The following is a 22,530-nucleotide window of genomic DNA, read 5'->3' on the forward strand; positions in this document are numbered from 1 at the left end:
CCATCGTCGTCACTCCCAACGAACATCTCAACATCTTCAGCTCTGCTACCTCCAGCTCCACCTCCTGTCTTTTACTCAAATATACTAATCAAAAATAAATATTAGACGTGTAAACATTTGGCTGGATGTAAACTTTTGGTTCAACTAAAGTGTGCAAACAGAGGGTTTTTACTTTGTGTTTGTGTGTGTGTTAAAAAGCAACTATATATCTTCAGATTTTCTTCAGATCTTTGATGAGAAATCAACATGAAGATGGAAGTGAATAATGATTCATTCACAAGTGATCTGGTGTCTTTTACCTGCCTGAGGTGAACTGCTCATCATCTGGTGCATGATGAACAGAAGGGGGGGGAGATGGTGGATTAGAGTGCGCATGCGCGGGCCAGGAACCGGAGGAGGCGGTGGTGTAGTGAAGATCCTGAGCTGCAGGAGAAGCGAGAGTTCAGACGCTGCTCGGTTGAGCGACACGAACGCATCAAGCAAGGAAACTTCCATTCTGTACGGCAGAAGTTTCTGTTTCTTTTTCTATCCTTTCTGTTTTTTTTTTTCTCCGGGAAAAGCCAGACAACATGCCCGCGACGGAGAAAGACCTGGCCGAGGACGCGCCGTGGAAGAAGATCCAGCAGAACACGTTCACGCGCTGGTGCAACGAGCACCTGAAGTGCGTGAACAAGCGGATAGCCGACCTGCAGATGGACCTGAATGACGGGCTGCGGCTCATCGCCCTGCTCGAGGTGCTCAGCCAGAAGAAGATGTACCGGAAGTACCACGCCAGGCCCACCTTTCGCCAGATGAAGCTGGAGAACGTGTCCGTGGCGCTCGAGTTTCTGGACCGCGAGAACATTCGCCTCGTCTCCATAGGTAAATCCCGGCCACCTGGGTGTCGCGCGCGCGCGCCCCCGCCCGGTTCTCACCAGCCCTGTTTCTGTTTACACAACTTAGAAACAAACAAACAAACAAACAAACAAACAATAACATTTTAAATAATATAATAATAAATATATCATTGGTTAAAATGCACCTGTCGCTACTTTCATCCTGCACTCTTCCTACACACACACACACACACACACACACACACACACACACACACACACACACACACACACCTCAAGCTTCAACTCATTCAACGTGCTTGAAATAATAACATTTTCAAGAAAGAAAACAAACATATAGACACCTATACACACTTATGCACTTATTAGAGTCTATTATGAAGCAAAATTAGTCAAAGTATCACAAAAACTCTAAACATTTCAATGAGAACAATACACACCTACTGTACTTCCAAAAACCCACATGTAAGATTATTCCAAATTATATATATATATATATATATATATATATACACACACACACACACACACACACACACACTAAATTACCATTTGTTCTGTTCACATGGAACGTTAACATGGTGCAACCGGTCATTTCCTATATTACCATTATAATGCTAAAAATGTGGTCAAGCAACGACAAAAAAAAACAAAACTCTCTAAATTAACATTTAAATGCGAATTGTGGAAGCAACACACACATACTTCTGTTCATACTGAGTGTTAACATGGTGCTACCTGTCATTTCCTATACAACTAATAAAACACCCGAAATGCCAGGAAATGTGGTCAAGCTGCGACTGATGCTGCGCGTTTAAAATATCAACATTTACAATCAAATAATAAAGAAATCTATAAACACTATGAAAGTTAATAAAACTCTGGAAGCAACACACACCTACTTTCCAAAACCTGGTCTGTTCTTACAGAGTGTTGCAATCTGTCATTCCATATATATTTAATGAAACATGTAATTTGTTTTAAAAAAAAAAAACCAACAAAAAATATAGAAATTTGTCAGATTTTTCTTTTTGAGTTTTTTTTTTTTATGCGTTGAAGGTTTTAATATCGCCTGTAATATATTTATTTATTTATATTTTGAATAGAAATGCGTGCCGCGTTAATCGTGGGTTAATAAAATTGTGCGTTAAACGTTAATTCTGACAGTTCTTAAAAAAATTAATAAATAAATATAACTTTTAACACAATCGAACTAAAAATATGGTCAAGTCAAACTACGACTGATGCACCCTGTTTAAAATATCAACAGGAACAACATATTTTGGAAACATGGACACACCTTTCTCTCTGTTTTCTACACCAGAAGTGCTTCACATCACTGATCCAAGTCGTCCAAGTCTAAATAAAACTGATCGATTGTGGTTGGAATATTAATATTTAGAAGACAATCACACACAGGCTGGTATACAACTGCTCGCCTCCTCCTCGATACCGTGAAGAAAAATCAGCAGATTTCCTCATGTAACTTACAGCAAATAGGCAAAACGTAAAGGGAAGTCGTGTTACAGTTCAATGTGGTTAAAAAAATCATATTTCAAAGAGTGACTTTTTGTAAACGTTGACGTCTCCCGACCCAGTTTGTGTTTTTTAGGAGGGATTTAATGCAATATGACTGGAATTCGAAATAAAAAAAAATGAAAAAATATTGGTAGAAAATATACAAATTTCAATGAGAATGTTTATGAAAATTCCTAATTATGAAATCGTTATGTAAAAACACTATATTGCCAGAAGTATTGGGTCACCTGACCTTTCCTGCTATATGTGGTCCTTTTTCCAAAGTGTCACCGCAAAGCTGGAGGCGCTCAGTTATACAGGACGTCGTTAGATGTGCCATAGTACAAAAAAATAATAAGATTTGCTCGCACACTCAAATGTAGTGGAACATCTTCCCAGAAGAGTGGAGGTTATTATAATGGTGAATGGGATGTTCAAAAAGCACATCACCTCACAGTCAGGTGTCGACAAACCTTTCCCTGTATAGTATATTCTGGTATCACAGTTCACTATGATAAGAAGATATGCAGGTAGTAGTGATTATAACAGTGCTGCTATATAACCACATCCTTAGTGTGTCTGCTCTGAAATCAGATTCTGTACTCACCCTCTGTCATTCTATAGCATGGATTTGTCTACATTGAACCGAACCAATCCTCAGTGACAAGTCTGGTTTGGTCGTAAACGGAGGTAAACATGAGTAAACGTCCATCAATTACATGCTGACTACAATGAGCTTGAGTTCATTTATCATGAAACGATTTAAAAGGCTGAAGTTTATAGCGAGAACATGCTGCAGGAAAGTAATCCATTTACTCAACGTGCTTCGTGCAAGGGCTTGAGCGCACTTCTTTCATATTCAAGTGAGCGCTTTGTGAGTTCTCAAAGTACTCTCCCCCCTTCTTTCCTTTTTTTCTTTCTAAACCCTGCCAGCATTTTACCTGTATGAGCTTGAAATTTCCCCAGTTACTTGTTTGGATGGCAACCTGCTTTGTTTTTATGGCAGTTATCCTGCTGTTTGATTAAATCCTGAATAGAATTCTGGAGGAGAAGACTTGTTTATATGAGGTAGCATTTAGAGGTTGTAGCTTAGCGGTTAAGGCATTTGACTTGGCTCATGATGGTCATGAGTTCAAATCCGAGTCACACCAAGCAGCCATTCCTCGGCCCCTGAGCCAAGGCCCTTAACCCCGTAGCTGCTCAGTTGTGTATATAAGATCTCTGGATAAAGGCTTCTGCCAAATGCCTCAAATGTGGATAATGGGACCGATCATATTTGACTTTTGTATTCGTTTATTTATTTTTCTCAAGTGCGCCCACTGTCTTCAGCTTTGTTTGCACCACCTTTATCGCTCCAGCTGGTTACTCAGGAAGTCAATTAATGTCCTCTGTAGGTAACAGTTTACAGAGTTGTGTCCTGAATAATAATGATGTCTTCCTGTTCAGGAGAATCGTTTACACTGGCTCTACAGTATATGAGGTATAGAGTGGTGCTATGGTGACTGTTGACAGGATCAGGAGTAAATGATGCTGTTTGTAGCGCCTGCACATTGTTCATGTTCGTGTCTGTGTGCAAGGTTACACAATAAAAATACTACTGAATGTGAAAGTGTTAAATTATGCCAAATATGGTGCAGACGCTCCTAGTTTCTCTAATATGAACATGTAGAGTGTGATTTGTGGTGTGTATGCCTTATCATGAAGTCACACAAAAGGAGATTCAAGCAGGTAGAACCCTTAAATAAATAATTTTTTTGAAAATTGACGATGAAAAGCTGGTTCTAGGTCTGAGCGGTTCTTCGTCTTTCAGCTACTACCATTAGGGGGCGCCACAGCGGATCACCCGTCTCCATACCCCCCTGTCCTCTACATCTGCCCCTTTCAAACCAACTACCTGCATGTCTTCCCTCACCACATCCATAAACCTCCTCCTTGGTCTTCATCTTTTCCTCTTTCCTGGTGGCTCCATCCTCAGCATTCTCCAACTGATATACCTCATGTATTATAGCAATATTTTCGAGGCAGATTGATTTCTCCTCGCTAAACTGTTTTTTGCTCGGTTGAGCGACACGAACGCATCAAGCAAGGAAACTTCCATTCTGTACGGCAGAAGTTTCTGTTTCTTTTTCTATCCTTTCTGTTCTTTTTTTTCGGGGGGGGAAGCCAGACAACATGCCCGCGACGGAGAAAGACCTGGCTGAGGACGCGCCGTGGAAGATCATCAACTTCTTTGTGAGCGTTCTCTCAGCACCACTTCTGCTACATGATTATGACGTGTTGCAACTACGGAGACTGAGGCGTTTCCTGAGAGCTACATTAAATATAGATTAACATGGCAGAGGTAGAGCTGCATCTTCCTGGAGAACGAACCGAAAATCTTTAATCTTTTTTTTTTTTTTTTTTTGCACTACAAAGGCTTGTTTGTGAAAGGACCATATGTTAGACGTAATCGTAATAAGGGGGAATCGTGAAATCTTCCTTCTGTAGTGTCAAAAGGTTTATCAAGCATTGACAAGTTCCCTCAATCCCTGAAGGCTAAGGATTAGGTGCACTTTCTGAAAGATCAGATCGCCTCGCTGAGGAATTCTGTTACGTCATCACACGTAATCTGATTGACCTCAAAGCGCGGACATTGACGAATGATTGATTGTTTCTCACTTTCCAAATCTTAATAGTCTAATTTTCACCATGTCTTCAATTGTGGCTCAGACGCGAATATTTCATCAGTACGGTTCCGACCTAATCATAGTGCGGAACTGAAATATCTCAAAATAACCCATTGATTTGTCTGAGGTTTGCGTCCTGTTGGTGGCAGAAATTGCAGCTTCCTAACTCTTTGTTTAAGTACACGAATTGATAAAAGAATTTTATAATTTTTATTTGGACGATTGTATGGCAATCTGAAGGAGCAGCTGCTTAGTGAAGTGGGATTACGGCACTTTTTTTCTTCTTACACTGTCTCTTGTAGTTCAGCCTTCGTTCCACAGAGTTCGTTCAAAAACCGCAGCCCACAAGGCGGTTTGCTCGAGTGTTTCACTGATGACTGATGGACAACTGTAGCGAGCTCACGGTGGCGGCTAAGCGAAGAACCATGAACCCACGTCTACGCAGACACAATGGACAGGTTGGGCCTGCCATCTTAGACGTGCAGCTCTGCAGTGGCTTGTTCAAGCGGCCCGGGTTTGGAAGCTGCTGAAAGTCGACCCGCCTCCTCGCATCCTCTGAGCTCAGCCTAAACAAATATGTTTCTCGACAAAGCGCGCTCATGCCGATGGAATTCGCTGGTGTTTCGAGGGCCTTTAATCACGGCGGCGACCGCAAGCCACCGCAGGCCTCCCTTGCAGATCCTGCTCCAGCACAAGTTCAATAAATCGGACCATGCCAGAAGTCTAATCTCCAGAGAGTAAGCCCAGAGAGGAGGACCGGAGGTGCAGTGATTACTGCTGCTTTTTTAAGTTTAAAGGTTGCAAGTTCACGTCTTTCTTGGGTGGCCAAGTTAAATGTGCTGCTGTGCTGCGTATGTCAGTGTTGCTGTCATTTACGCATTTCTGATCTGCGTGCTGATCGGATCCATGCTCCACGTCAGGTTGGGTAGAGAACCGGCGCTTGTGGTTTAAAGCCGCTTCAAAGTGCTCATGGTGACTTCTGTGTTAAATCTAGGAAACATAAAAAAGACGTACAGTTGTTTAGGGAAATGTGCTGCATTAATGGTGTAAAATAATAATAATAATAGTAATAATAATAATAGTAAGAAAGTAGAGAAAGTATTTAATGACAAGATTTTAAACGTATTTCCCGTCTCTTGCGGTTAATAAACTTGTCAAAAAAAACGTGAAGTCACGAAGACGGGGGCAGATCTTGAAAATTATTTATGGGGTGGCAAGAGGGGTGGCATGAGAATTATGAGGGGTGGCAACAAACAAAGATTTTCTGCTCATACTGGAAACTTCTTCCATTAAATAAATAAATTAATTAATTAAATAAAAACTCCTTACTTCACCAAAATATTAACTTTTAGTTACAAAGCTTGATTATTATAATTTTTAGTTATGTAAATTAATATACAAAGTGATTTCCAGCCCAGAATAAAATGACATGAAGATTCACGCTGATGGTGGTATTATTGTCTTCTCTTATTAAACCTGACATCTCAGAGTCTCCTTCAGTTCCATGTCTTTATTAACTGAGCGGAACTCCTTCTTAGTTCCACGGCCCTGTTAGTGGAAGACTGTCAGGCTTTTGTCCGAGCTGTGACTGATGAAGTGATTTCACGAGTTCCTCTTGATTCCTTAAGACGTCTAGCCAGAGCCCGGGTTTGAGCTTCTTGCGGTTAGAAGCGAGATGCCGTGGTATCTTAGATGAGCAAATTTGAACAGGCTGTTCAATCAGTGAGTTCCATACTCCCATCTCTACAAAGGTGGTGGTAGATTAGTGGTTGGACTTCAATCAAAAAGGTTGAGTTCAAATCCCAGCCACACCAAGATGACATTTCTGGCCCCCTGTGATCAGCCATTAACCCCTATAGCTGCTCAGTTGAACCAATGAGATAAATGTAAGTCACTCTGGATAAAGGCGTCTGCCAAATGCCCTAAATGTAAGATCTGCTCACTCTGGATTCTTCTCGGTTTTATGCTTCCCCAGAGACCGAATGTCTTTGAGAAGCTTGCATCAATAACACTGGTGAGAGTTTTCATTGTTTGAGATCCAGTGTCATTTGTTTGAGTTAAGAAGAGAACTCTCCATTTTAATGTCTTCAAATGACTTTATGCATCATTTAGTTTGTTAGTTTGCATTTCCTTTCGTCACCTGAACCCACGAATTCCCACTCACAAAACATATCATCACATGACTATGGCCAGGGTACCAAGGGTCAAGCCGAACACATGCTTACGCTGATACTCACTGAGCGCTGAAGGCAAATTTCACCTTTTTGCCTACTCTGCACATGAAGGTACAGTTTTGCTTCTTGGTCGTACATTGTCATGGCATCATTAAAAACCTGATGACATGGCTTGCGATTATATTCTGGGTGACTTTGGGTCATTTTATTCGCCGATCTCTAGTGGAAAATGACAGTTAAACCGCGAGCAAGGAAAAATGTTTAGCTCCATTAGTATTGAGCGATGAGGTATTGAGCAACACTGACTGAGAAACCGTTCCAGTTTTTCCACACTTCTTCCAAAACGTTTAGGAGATCCGAGTGTATGTGGTGACTGATCAAACGTGAAGCCTTCGTGCGCCGTCCACGCTCCTGATCAAACGCCTTTGTGAGCATGCCATCATTCTGCTGCTATGCTGACAGGGTTTTTCTTTTTCTTTCCTACCACATGTCGGCCTCATGGGAAGCATGATGAAGTCGTGCAGGGATGGCGCTCGGGGACAGGGATGTGATTGATATACAAGCATTGGTTGGCATGAATTGAGTCTGTTGATGTTTTTATTTATGCTTTCAGCACTGAACATCATGACATGACATGGCGTGTGTGAACAGGTTTGGTGTTGGAGATACTCTTTGTGAACACACTTTTGAAGATACTTCAAGTCAAGTCAAGTCAAGTTTATTTGTATAGCGCTTTTCACAACAGACATTGTCTCAAAGCAGCTTTACAGAAAACAACAGTGAAGGTGAATGGTGTGCGTTTGTCCCTGATGAGCAGCCGTGGCGACAGTGGCAAGGAAAAACTCCCTTAGATGATATGAGGAAGAAACCTTGAGAGGAACCAGACTCAAAGGGGAACCCATCCTCATATGGGTGACATCAAAAGTTTGGTCATAAATCTTTCAACAATACAGAACAATTTGTGATCATCATAGATCCAGCATCAGCTTCTCCATGCCAGGGCCTTTAAACACTCGGCATCTACTTCTCCATGATCATCCATAGGTCCATAATCTTCACGAGGTGGGACGTGACTGGAGCTGGCCAAACCTCAGGAAGCCTCGGGATGGGGAGAGAAAGAGAAGCAGTGGAGAGGAATTAGCGTAGCTGCTGTTCATGATATTAACAGCACAAGTTGATAATGTGCATGTGATCAGATGTTCTGGAGCACAAGGTTATGATGTGATGTGTGTGATGTGTGTTATGTGTAGGCTTTGCTAAAAAGATATGTTTTTAATCTGCACTTAAACTGGGAGAGTGTATCTGAACCCCGAACACTGTCAGGAAGACTATTCCAGAGTTTAGGAGCTAAATGTGAAAATGCTCTACCGCCTTTAGTGGACTTTGCTATTCTAGGAACTACTAGAAGCCCAGAGTTTTGAGATCTCAGGGAGCGTGACGGATTGTAGCGTGTTAAGAGACTGGATAGATACATGGGAGCCAAACCATTTAGTGCTTTATAAGTGAGTAGCAGTAGTTTGTAGTCTATTCGAAACTTAATAGGAAGCCAATGTAGGGACGATAAGATTGGGGTTATATGATCGTATTTTCTTGACCTAGTAAGAACTCTTGCTGCGGCATTCTGAACTAACTGAAGCTTGTTTATTAATGATGCAGGACATCCACCTAGTAATGCATTACAGTAGTCTATTCTAGAGGTCATAAACGCATGGACGAGCTTCTCTGCATCAGATATAGATAACATATTTCTTAGCTTAGAAATATTTCTAAGGTGAAAGAAGGCTGTTTTTGTAACTTCATTGATGTGATTTTTAAAAGATAAGTTGCTGTCTAAAATAACTCCCAGGTCTTTTACCGTTGAACTAGTAGTTACAGAACAACCGTCTAAATGCAGGCTGAGATGCTGGAGCTTCTGTGTACTATTTTTTGGGCCGATGAGCAAAATCTCCGTTTTATCAGGATTTAATAGCAGAAAGTTATGGGTCATCCAATCTCTTATTTCTTCAACACACTCAGTTATGCGAGCTAATTGAGCTGTATCGCCTGGTTTGGATGAAATATATAGCTGGGTATCATCAGCATAACAATGGAAGCTAATTCCATGCCTTCTAATAATATTTCCTAATGGAAGCATGTATATTGTAAAAAGCAGGGGTCCCAGAACTGACCCTTGTGGCACGCCATAATTTACTAGCATTATCCTGGATAGCTCTCCATTTAAATCTACGAAATGGTAACGATTGGACAGGTAGGATTTAAACCAGCTTAATGCCTGTCCCTGAATACCGATGTAATTCTGTAAGCGATCGAGGAGAAGATCATGATCTATAGTGTCGAACGCAGCACTAAGATCTAGTAAAACTAATAGGGAGATGTAGCCTTGGTCTGAAGCTAAAAACAGGTCGTTAGTGATTTTAACTAGAGCAGTTTCTGTGCTATGATGGGGCTTAAAACCTGACTGAAACTCTTCAAAGATATTGTTCTCCTGCAAGTGGTTACATAACTGGGCAGCGACAATCTTTTCTAAAATCTTAGACATAAATGGGAGATTTGAAATTGGTCTGTAATTCGATAGCGTGTTTGGATCCAGATTAGGTTTTTTAATGAGGGGCTTAATAACTGCTAACTTGAGGGATTTAGGGACATGACCTAACGATAGTGAGGAGTTAATAATATTTAAAAGAGGCTCACCAGCTGTATATAACACTTCCTTCAGTAGTTTAGTGGGAATTGGATCTAACTGACATGTTGTTGATTTAGCTTTTATAATAGCATCATACAGCTCTTCCTGTCCTATACATGTAAAACAGTGTAGTTGTGGGGTTGTAAGTACGATTGTGTCGGGAGATGCTGTCAGAGGTTGAACTGCCACAATTGTTTTTCGAATGTTATCTATTTTTTCAGTGAAGAAATTCATACTACTAAGTCTTCACTACTAAACTGTGATGGAACACATTTTTCAGATCCCTGATTTGTTGTTAATTTAGCGACTGTACTGAAAAGGAACCTGGGATTGTTTTTGTTATTTTCTATGAGTTTGCTCAGGTGTTTAGCTCTAGCAGCTTTTAGCGCCTGTCTGTAGCTAAGCATACTGTCTTTATACGCAATTCTAAATACCTCCAATTTAGTTTTCCTCCATTTTCTCTCCAGATTACGTGTTGTTCTCTTTAGGGCATGCGTATGACTATTATACCAAGGTGCAGGTGCTTGTTCTCGAACCTTTTTTAACCGGATGGGGGCAACAGTGTCTAAAGTGCTAGTGAGGATAAGGTCTATGTTGTTCGCCATCTCATCAAGATGATCAGCATTTATGGGTTTAATATGAAACTGAGATAAATCAGGCAGGTTATTTATGAATCTGTCCTTAGTGGTTGGAATAATAGTCCTACCAGGTCGATAACGTGGTGAAACACGGTTAATCTGCTCTACCGGTAGTGTGTACAGTAGGAGGAAATACTTCTGTTTAAATAGACCTGATTGTATTCCACGCACTTGTTCTTTAATTGTTTATTGAAATGATGTATATCTTTTGGTGAAATCTGATTGGTCAAATGGTGTTTATTGATATTGCATTATACAGCAGCTTTGATCTTCTTTCTGCTGGAAGGTTTGGAAAATTGCAGGCTTGTGTGAATTATCGTTTTAATAGTACTAGTGGTAGATTATGTAGGGCCTCCTAACCTGGAATGCATGTGTTAAAATCTCAGTGAAATTCTTTCTTTTCATATTCCAGCGATGTTACAGAAGGAGGCCAGAGTCAGAAATGATACAGGGCCCCTGCAGCACACAGGGTCGAAGCTTTGCAGCTTGGTGATACTAAACCCTCGACCTTCCATTCAGCAACCCAGAACCTTAACCACTTTTCCCCAGCTGCCAGTGGGCAAAGCTTTTAACCCTTAACAACAACATGGAAATGAATACTTCAGTTATCGCAACGTGGTTAATATTGTCATGGGCGTGTTTACATTTGTGGAAGGAGATGCCTGCATCAGTAATGTTATTACATCACACAAATAAGTTCATATACGCTCTTTCTTTCTTTCTTTCTTTCTTTCTTTCTTTCTTTCTTTCTTTCTTTCTTTCTTTCTTTCTTTCTTTCTTTCTTTCTTTCTTTCTTTCTTTCTTTCTTTCTTTCTTCCCCCCCCCCCCCCCTGAAATTGCTGCATTTATTTATTTATTATAATGAAATGCTACTTGCGTTGTAAAATGATTGGTCCTGGTTAAATTTGCCTACTTTTGGTAAAGGATTTAGCAATAAGGAAATTCTTTATTTTGGTGAATCAGCATGTAGTTGTTGTTGTTGTTAGTGAACCGACACTGCAGCGTTTATATAGGAAATTATTTATTCAGAAGAACAAAAATCAGACATTGAGGAAAATCCCAATGAAAAGGTTCATGAGACTATGAGGATGATGGATGATGAGGATCGAGCTGAACACTGGTGCTCTTGATGTCTCTGACATCACCAGTATCCCCGGGGTTGGTGTTCAAATATTTCAACTTTATTCTCATATTGCGACAACTTCATTTTTGTAATGTTAGAATTTTTTTTATGTGGCAATAAACGCTGTTATAGTTTTAAGAGCATTTTTGTTAAAAGAAAATAAAGTCTTTTTGTTTGACCTAGAGTACTCTATTTGGCAGTGACTGACTTAAATTAAATCAAGTTATTCTGTGAGATCTGTGAGAGTGTAGAATTTCAGATTTTTTTTAGGACATTTGTGGGTGAGGTATGAGGTATGAAAACCAGTGAGAATAAATCTCTGTATCCCAGCGACGGCGAGTCTAAACTTCGACTTTATTCGCTTAAAACATGGACGCCATGGTTCATCTGGCTCTTATCAAAACTCTGGGTGTGAACATGAACTGCTCCATGTTCTGTAGGTGAAAGAAACATTTCTGCTATGTTGAAGTTATCGTAATATTTCCGTATGTTTTATATATTTCTGTAAATACAGTTATATTTTTTTCCACTTTCTGTTTGGACCCTAATTGTGTAACAGAAAGCCTATCACATAAAACCTGTCTTGCTGGCTCTTCATCTGTCTGTTGGTGATACACATCCCTTGTTTGTCCTAAGATAGGCATGTAGACACACACACACACACACACACACACACACACACACACACACACACACACACACAGGAAACTGTCTTTCTTTATCTTCTCTCCTAGAAGGGCTGTTTTTTGTAGTAACGTCTGCTATATACCATCTTCACAAAGCTTCTGGAATCCTCATTAAAGAAAACTCCTGCATCAAAATGCCACACTACTTTTTTTTTTCCCCAAGGTGACATCTCTGGCTTCATCAGGAAGTTGTCCTACTCGGCCAATGGTCAAATGGTAATGCAGGAGGTTCTGCTGTGTTTACGGATATTTGGGTAATTCATGCTCCGTCTCATAAGAGCTCTTGACACATCAATACACTCAGGATCCCTTTGTACGTTATGTTCTGAATACCCACGTCATTGTCTGGACGAGAGCAATGTGTGTGGAAAAGACGTGTTACACCTGATTTGGTTGTAAAACCAAACACAGGAAGCCATGGTGCAGGGCAGGGTTATAGGAAGGAAGTTTACTCCTTGGGAAACCCTGGAACGTGGAAATGCCTGCGCTAACGTGCCTATGGGATATCGTAGAAGTATCGGGTCGGAAAAAGGGAAACTTTTCAAAATGTTTTTTTTTTTTTTTCGTCCCAAACAGCCATCAAAAAGATGGAGGCACAAACGTCTATAGAAAGTCTTCAGATGCTGTTGAACTTATTTGTGATATCAACAAATACAGCCGATGGGAAATTGTTCTCCCAAATATTTAATCCTTAATATTCTATCAAGCAAGTTTTGGATTTATGTTGATTTAGTTTAGCTAGTCATTTAAAATTTCCAATTCCTAATAGTACAATTGTATGAACATAGTGTGTTAGTTTGCTGAAACAGAAATGAAATTTTATTAGACACAAAAATGCAACTTGACCTAAATAAAGAAGCAGCTTTTCATCATGGATTAAAAAGGAGCATAAACAGCTTTCAGCACGTCAGACGTCCTACGAGCTCTTAGGAGGCACATCTTAAACATTAACGGGAAAGTGGACTGATGTTAGAAAATGCATATTTGAATCAAAAAAAAAAAACCCTCACTTTTTTGTACTTTGATCATTTAGGAGTTTTCTCCTCTACGTTTAAAACGCATAGTCCATCATTTTCTCTTTCTTTATTAGAAGTCTCGCTAATCTCCTCCTCGTCACGTGAAGCAGCACGTGAACATTTTGTCCTCGAAGTTGATGTTCGAAGCAGGAAGAATGTACAAGTTTAAGGACTTGAGCGAGTTTGACAAATTGTAATGTCTAGACGTCTGGGTCCGAGCATCTCCAAAACTGCAGCTCTTGATCAAGATCCAAACCTGTTTCACTACGATCCACAAAATTAGCTTCATGGAGACATGCTTTACAAGATTTGGAATAGAAGATTTTAAATGGAGAGCAAACCTCAACCCTATTTAACACCTATAAGACGAATGGGAACACTGACTGCACCCCAGGTCTCCTCACCTCAGCTACATCGATAACTGACTTCAGTAACACCCTTGTAGATGAATTCATCTTCACAAGCACACTCCAAAGCAACATCTTCCCAGAAGAGTGAAGGTTATTATAACAGTAAACAGGGGCTAAATGTGGGTTATAATGTTCAGAACGCACAGATGAATCTTATGTGAAAAACGAGCGTAGCCTTTCGTTGTAACACAAACCTGCGTGGCATTTGGGAAAGTTGTAATCTCCGTGCTTTGACGTCAAACTGAAACGGAAACCTTGCATTTTTTTTTCTTTCATCGGCTTGATGGAATGTCACAGTTTGCTAACTGCTGAATGAGGACGTAGTTACTGTATTTTTAGTGTTTACTATTGATGCCTGGATACGGTTTATTTTCAGAGCGATCCCAAGTTTTCATCGATACCGATACACATACCGTAAACATAACTTAGTTGTTATTCAGCATTCAGGGGGTGTGCACTTTTCTGTGTCGAATGCCACGTTTGAAATGCTCGCGTCTCTGTATTTCATGGTACCTTGCGCTCGTTTCAATAAACACAATCAAAGATACCCCTCTGCCCACTCAGCTCAGCCACACTCACATTTAACTGTATTAGTGCTACAGTGTGAACAACATTCAGATGTTTTTAATCAGTATTACAAAGATAGAGAAGTTCCTTCTTTTTATATTTTGCAGGTTTAAGGTTTTTGAACATTAGTTCCACATTTAGTCCCCATTTGCTGTTATAATAACCTGCACTCTTCTGGAGAAGATGTTCCACTAGGGCCAATCCGGATCAATTTAACAAAGAGCTTTCAGTCTATAAACGTTCCGTGTCCACGCTTTCGTTTTTCTTTTTATTAGTTTCTTAAAAGTTGCTCATCTGAAACGTCTGAAACCACCGTACTGTGCGTGCGTAAATCTTAAGACGCTTTGAATGGCGTTAATTTGCATTCCGTCTCTTTGAAACGATGCGGCGATGTCAAAAAAATGCGTCATCGTTTCCGAATGCCGAAAAGTGTTAATTTCTTTTTACAGTTCACACTGCGACATGAAAATGGCGTTTTCAAAACGATCCTTGACTGAAAACGTCGTCTTGGCGTGGACGGGAGGCTAAAACGTGTGGACGTGGTCTAGATTTTGGAGTGTGCTTGTGGAGATTTGTGAGTTAAGTCGGGTAGTGAGGTGAGGAAGCCTGGGGTGCACCCAAAGGTGTTCAATACGGTTCGAGTTCTATCGCAGGAGATCTTCCACACACTTCCAACCCATGTAGAAGCATATCTTCATGGAGCTGGCTTTGTGCACTGCGGTATTTTCATTCTGAATCAGCTTTTGGTCCTCTAGTTCAAGTGAAGAGAAAATTGAAAGTTACTGCATCCAAAGACATTCTGTACAATTGTGTGCCTCGACATTGTTTCAGGGGAAAAAACCACATATGGCTGGAAAAGTCACTTCAATCCATATAGTCTTGTTTCATGGAATATCTAAGAATTTTTGCTCACGTGTATACGAGAACAGTATCGGTCAGACACCTAATACTACCACTATGCGTCCCTGGCGTTTACGGTGGACTTGTTTTGCTTGTTTTCTCACCCCACACCCAGTGCCTGAGCTACACCGCCTTATCTTCAGCTCCCATTAACCTGCTCTCATTCTCTGCTCTTAAATGTTGTAATGACGACTAACTTGACATGTCAACATCTCGATGGGCTTTACTCTATTCCAAAACTAATTTGAGAGTATCTTGGAAAATCATATTCCCTCTGACAGCGTTTCACATCAGAAGCTGTCTGTTCCATCGATGTACCTTCCATTACCTGTAGCTGTCTGTGTAGGCCAGATTTGGCAGGCAGGAACTGTTTTTCCTCCTGTAGCTCCGGTCTCCTGCAGCGTTTGTGAACCCGTCTAATAAGGAGCAGCATTTCCAAGGTCAGCACAGGAAACGCTTATACCGTCGGCATGGGAACCGAAGGCCAAGTTGTGTTGTTTGTAGTGAAGCTCTGACCTTAGGAAAAAAAAAAAAAAACCTGGGTTTTTGCCACAGGCACAGGAAACTCCTGTCGTCAATCTCGCTGACATCACGGGTGAGCTAATATTCTTGCGTACTTGGACCCACAGAACGCTTGTGAATTCCTGGGTCAGCTAGTTTAGTTATTTTTTTTCTGACGAATCCTTCGGTCACTTGGACGTTGAATGTAATGTATAACGATTAGGAGCTGCAGATAAATTGCAGACGTCAGACGTTTGACGGATTGTGCAACGGCTCCTCGAGTGGTTGAGGGGGGGGGGAAGCGATAGGTTGCACCGCTCTTTAGACCCTGCACAGTGCACCGGTTTAAGATTAAAGTTAATGTTTTACCTTCTCATGACATGCCATCTGTTTTCAGCCCTCGCTTAAAAGCATTCGATGATCTCATCTCTGCCTAGCGCTTACACAACCGTACCCTGGACGTGTGTTTAATCTGCAGGGTGCAAATGTTTCAAAAAGACCTATAATCAAAAGCATATCCGAGTCATTCACACACCTGAGCGCAGGTCTACGGCCTGCCGTGGGTCAGGAATGAACTTCGAGCAGATAGTTTTAACGGACTTTAATGGAATCTGAATGTGGATTTTGACCAGAAGCTTTGAGGAAGAATATCGGTGTAAAGAATTCCTTCAAAGCGTAAAGAGACTCCACCCTTGGTTTAAAGCCAGGGCTTATTCAGAAGTATCGACGTATTGCCCACTGAAAGGTATCACTGGCCGTTTCGGATTTACGGCTCACACATGTTTGACAGATTAAGGAGCGCAGGGGAGTTTTATGAGAACGAGTCGAATGTGCAAACAAAGAACGCCATAGAAAGACGATCTCTTTATTTGGCACGTTCACGGAGACGGTAATCGTCTCATGTCGTGCATGTTTCAGGTCTATCTGTCATAAGCTTGTAACTTTTGAGATTTTGCAAGTAGTTATACACTGGAATCTCCTTCTCCGGTTGTATTTATTTTGGCCACCTCAACCAGGATTACATCATGTACAAAGGGACCTCAAAACCTTTTTTTTAATTCATCAAGAAGGCAAGTTTAGACACCAGACAAGTTCAACAGAAGATCACACATCTTTTATTCTCACCTTTTCTTTCCCTCTCCTTCATGTGTAACTCTCATGGCAGATGAGGAGGCATTTCAGCTGGTCTTGTTAGGTTTAGATGTTTGAAATAGGTCATGATGGTGGACTTTTACATATTGTACCTGTCATTTCACATTAAACATCCTGCGACTGGCTCACTTTAGTTTGGGGTTTTCTAGAAAAACTGAAGTAAATGAGAGTGAAATTTTAGGAAAACTAGGAATTTTAAGGACTGGTGCTTATACATTATATGGATCAATATCTGTGGACACCTAAGCATAAGATCCCATTCCTAAAGTATTAATCTGTACTCTTCTCTGAAGATGTTCCAAGATTATGGTGTGTGTGCATAAAGAGAGAGATTCAACTACCGTACAAGAGTTTTTGTAAAGTCAGCATTCACAATTATCCCAAAGCTGTTTTATAGGGTTTAAGTCGCCGCTCTAGCAGGAGATCTTCCACTCCAACCCGTGTAAAAACATATCTTCATGGCTTTGTGATCAAGGGCATTATCATGCTGGAACAGGTTTAGGTCTCATAGTTCAAGTGAAGGAAAAATTTTATTTCCAACTTTGTGGTAACTGAACTACATGTGGCTGAAAAAGTCTCAATGCTTCATCCTGTAGTCCTGTACAACACTTGTACACACCCTTAATCATTCAATTATTTAAACAATGGATCATCACATCAGGATCATTTCATGTGACAGCAAACCAAACGAGGGAAAAAGACATGACCTCAATGACCGGTTTTTCGGAGACCTCGCATTTCAGAAAGTGCTGGATTCTTGGGAGTTCACACTCACATCAGTCTCACAGAAAGGTAGAAAAAACAACAATAATCCAGTGAGCTGCAGTTATGCAGACAAACATCTGGCATACTCTTTACAACAACCCTAAGCTGAAAAGCATCTCATAATGCACAGTGTGTTTGACCTTAATGGCATGAACTTCAGAAGCAGAAGGCCACATAAAATTTCACTTGTCGGCCAAGAAAAGAATTTTGAAGCTAAAGTGAAAAGAAACCAGGTTACGTACAATATGAAAAAGGGAAAATTACTTGTATCTGATATATTTGTTATTTTGACTCATAAAGGTGATAAAGAGAAATTAATAATCTTTATATATATATATACACATAGATAAATAGAAAAACTGAGGTAACAATATTTGTTTGTCTTCAGAAAACCGGAATATCGGCTTAATTGTGTTGGTCGACTTCACGCTTACATTAACATGATGCTTAAATATGCCTCCAGTATGTAGAAGGTTTAAAGTTAGAAATCTTTGGATTTCGGCTTCAACTTTGAAGTAGCAAAACAGCGTTTGAGAACCGAACGTGTGAAAACGTCCTGCTCATCCGATCATTTTGTAATTGCAGCATGTTTCCCCATAACATGTGGCACCTTTAAACTTCTAAAAAGGCTTTTTCGAATAAAATCATTTCAGCAATGAAGTGTTCAGTGAGCTCTTTCTTGGAACGTCACAGAGGTTTTTTAGCCCTTTTCTGTCTTTTTGTTCTTGTCCTCATCTTGACACAATGCGTGGTTTCTGAGATCACACAATGCTCTACACAGGAGTACTGTGTCCGCCTTAGAGACCTGGAAACCCAAGATCCTGCTAGGTGAAGTGTCGACACACACACACACACACACACACACACACACACACACACACACACATCCCTTTTTTTTAAGGGATGTTTTTCTTGAATCTCAAGAGAAAGTGCACTTCATCCAGACAGTTGATATATGAACATTAGCCAAGGCTCATTTCCTTCATTTTCTAGCAGACAGAAATCAGGTCATTAACTCCGTGATTGAACAGTGATTCTCGTTGTGCCGAGTGTAAAAGCGCTCCGTGTGTCTCGGCTGATGAGCTTCTTCAAAACATTGTTGAACTTTAAATGGAGGCTTTATTTCGGATGTTATAATAATAAGTCAAATGGTTAAGTACCGAGACTGCGGTGAGGACTGATTGGATTTGTGGTCGGCGGAAATAAAATGATGTAAATGTTCGAAGTATAATCACAAAGCGATCTCAGGGAGCATCGTTCCCAGAATTACGTTTATTGAAAGCAGTTAAACAAACAAAAACGCTTCCCAGCTGCTCTGACTACAACATGCAGTTGAAAAGGGTGATATCAACGAAAATCTATTACTTCAACATTTTGGGGAAAACCGCATCTGGACATTTATTCCTCGCTGAAACTCTACTCTCGATATCTAATTCGCCTCCCAAAGCTCCCTTGTCCTGCTGTTCCACCCTGTACCCAACACATTTGACCCAGTTTGTCAGCTTTTTCAGCTGTGTGTGTGTGTGTGTGTGTGTGTGTGTGTGTGTGTGTGTGTGTGTGTGTGTGTGTGTGTGTGTGTGTGTGTGTGTGTGTGTGTGTGTGTGTGTAAGCTAGCCCATGCAGGAGGATGGGATTTCTTCGGGATTAGAGATTCCTGTTTAGCCTTGTTATTTCAACAGCTCCGTTCACCATGCCGAACAGAATACCTTATGTTTACGGAAGCCAACACGTTCGAATGGTTGTAATCATGAGAAACGCAAGCACTGAAGATTGCATCCAGCACACATCTCTACGTACTGCAGCTGTCCATGATCACTCCGGCTGCTGTCGCTGGACGCGTTCAAGATCGCTCGATTTGTTCTTCGTCCTCATGCCTAAGGGCGTTCAAAAATTTTCTCCGTATCTCATCACTGTATAAACATTTGAGTGGAATCCAAAAACTCTTTTGATTGAACTTTATTTCTGCCAGTTCTGTGATATGCATCTTTTGAAAATAACGTCCGATCAGCAAAAATCGTTGCTATTGAGTCTGCTGGGTCAGAAAGCTGTATTTTGTTTAATTGGCAAAATAGCAAATAAAAGTTGGACTTTTAAACTAATGGATGTATTCCCAACTCCCAGCTTTAGAGCAATAAATAGTTTGCCAGTATAGATTTTAGCATCCTAAATTAGTCCCTATAAGTTTATCCCAAATGAGTGAGCCATTAATGGAAAGAAAAATCTCCATGAAATGGTATGAAAGAAAAAAAGAGAGGTGCTTCATACTTGTCGCAGGTACTTAAAAGCACAATGAAATTCTTTCTTCGCATATCCTGTTCGTGTTATGAAGCCATTAAACAGTGCCCCTGGAGCACAGAGGGTTAAGGGCCTTGCTCAAGGACCCAAGAGTGGCAACTTGGCGCTCTTGGGGCTTGAACCCCTGACCTTCCGATCAGTAACCCAAAGCCTTAACCACTGTGATGGCACTTTAACCTTCATTGTTCCATCATCATTTGCTATTTTCTGATATTGCAACACTCTAAGTCATTGTAGCAAACTGTTTGTATTGATTCCAGTCCGAATCAATCTTCATGCATCTTTAGGCTGTTCATGTGCAGCCATCCTCAGCTGCTTTGAGAGGCCTTAAATTGAAGAAGAATCCATCCCGAGGTAGGCAGGTTCTGGAATGAAGAAAGGGACAGGATCACTGGTGTCTCAGAGAGAGGAAGAGAGGAAGAGAGAGAGCGAGAGAGAGAGAGAGAGAGAGAGAGAGAGAGAGAGAGAGAGAGAGAGAGAGAGAGAGAGAGAGAGAGACCCCTAATATTTTAAGACAAATCAGAATTGCGAGAAACATTTTGCCTAAAATGAATGAATTGTTAAATCCTACTTTAGGTTGTGATGTAGGTATTAGGCAATTCTTTGTCTTTTGACGCATCAGCAGGGAGTTGTAATCAGTAAACAGACACTGCGGCGGTTATGTAGGTAACTAAATTAATTCAGGAGGAAAAAGAAATCCGACATTGAGGACATTTTTAAATGCGTGCTTTTCAAAGAGTATATGTTGTTTCTCAAGAGACTATGAGGAGATGACCGAAGAAATCGACCATGAAGGAGTTGAACACCGGAGCGTTCGATGTCTCCTGTGCTTCAGCCAGGGTCCAGGGTCCAGGGTCCAGGGTCCTCGTATTGCTACGACTGTAATCTCGTAATCTTAGATCTTGTTTGTTTGTTTGTTTGTTTTATGGGTCACTAAAACGCTTTCATAAGTGAGACATTGACTATTGGGTATCCTTATTGTTGCATAATAGTAGTAGTAAAGACATTATGCAGTATGATTACAGTGCACTGTGTACAGAAAACATTTACGGATGGAGTTTTTAGTGTCGAGAGGCTTGTGACTGAATGACCACTGAAACGTAACTGATAACAGGAACGAACATGTCTGTTTTAAAAGCTATGAAAGGATAAAAACTATTGATTCGCATTTTTGGAAAATAATCAGGATACTTCATGACACTATACTGCTAGTGATTAATTTTCAAGAAAGTGTTCCATTCCTTTAGTAATTCATGACGTCACCTACCCCAATAAACCCCCACCAATAAATATTTGCATGTCGTGGTAAAAGATTTCCAATGACGCCAATGACCGTTCTTATAAACACAGTATCTATGTTCTCGATTATCTCTGTAATGTCCCTTTTACTCTTTGATGGACTCGTAATCGAGATGCCATAACCGTCTAAACCATATGGTGACCTCCTGCTGTTTAAGTGGGAACATCTTATGCCCTTCTTTTAGCAGAGTGAGGTCACTGCCTTGAAAGAAGTCTATGCATTAATAAAAGGATGGTGGGGTCTGAATGGAACTAGACCACAAATAGTCCCTCCAGCATTGATGAAAGCTGGTGTAGTCATGAATATGTATGTGCATGTGGTGAGATAAAGCTGTGGGTATACGCTTGGCAGGGGTGTTTTTTTAAAGGTTCAAATGAGAATTAACTGTTTTAATCAAAAATCTAGGTTGATTTTGAGCTGGTTAGAGTTTTGTTTGAAGGTGGCCATGTGTCACCATGTCGATAACCCAGTTTGGTGTAAAGAAATGATTCCCAGATTGAGATATTTTAGTCTTCTTGTGCAAATTCGTCAACTCATAAAGCCTCTTAGACAGATTGCCGATTCCTTCACTCTCTTATCTGCTGCATTAAAACATTGAAGCAAGTGAAATGTAATCTGAAGGAACATCATCAGTATAATAGCTTTTAATTGAAGGCTATTGAATGCTCAAGCAACACTTTTTATACGACAACTGAATCATTACCTTCTCCATCCTTGTACTTATACAAACCAGATTCAGATAATTGTGTGTAATTTTAATCCAACCAAGTGACTCAGCGACCACCAGCATTGACCAGCCAAACATGGACCACTTCGGTCCTCTTTAAATCACGTACCCATGAGCTAACTGGCCTCTTATTCATATTTTCCCCAGCAGATTTGTCCAGAACTTTGAACTTTTAACACTTGTCTTGATTCTGATTCTTTATTGACATAGACTGTATAAATTACGCTACCCTTTTTATATTAGCCAAATAAATCTCAGAGGGCATGCAGTATAACACGGGGGATCAGCGCTTGCTCTTAAGAGTGTGCCATTTTCTTATTTATCAAATGTGTGTTTTTAATATAGACCACATGTTATGTTTTTTCCCCCTTGTTAAATCCATGCCTGCTGAAACGTCTACCTTGAAATCGTTGTTGTTTTTCTTCCAGGGTGCACAATTACGAACCTGACACAACATTCAGTGTAAGTCGCAGTAATTTAAACAGACGGGAGCCTCTCTGTGTTTTTCATGACCTGACCTGACTGTTAATGGGGGTTCTGGGATGGGGTGCTTTTGTTCTCCTCCATTTCTTA

General features: G+C 40.6%; 1 protein-coding gene across 4 annotated transcripts in view; it reads left to right on the forward strand.

The window, feature by feature from the left end:
- Window positions 1-382: 382 nt before the first annotated feature.
- The window catches only part of flnba (filamin B a), an 80,552-nt gene continuing 58,404 nt past the window's right edge, over window positions 383-22,530 (forward strand). For 3 of the 4 annotated variants that reach the window (XR_014532298.1, XR_014532299.1, XM_083534339.1), the window contains exon 1: window positions 403-861. Coding sequence is in view for 2 of the 4 variants with exons in the window: in XM_083534339.1 (XP_083390465.1) it covers window positions 570-861 (292 nt within the window). In the remaining 2 variants the exon portion in view is untranslated. Of the gene's footprint in view, window positions 862-22,530 lie in introns of all 4 variants that reach the window. The other variant, XM_083534338.1, reaches the window with a different exon arrangement.

Source organism: Silurus aristotelis (assembly GCF_946808225.1).
Source record: "Silurus aristotelis genome assembly, chromosome: 28".
In the NCBI taxonomy this organism is placed as follows: domain Eukaryota; kingdom Metazoa; phylum Chordata; class Actinopteri; order Siluriformes; family Siluridae; genus Silurus; species Silurus aristotelis.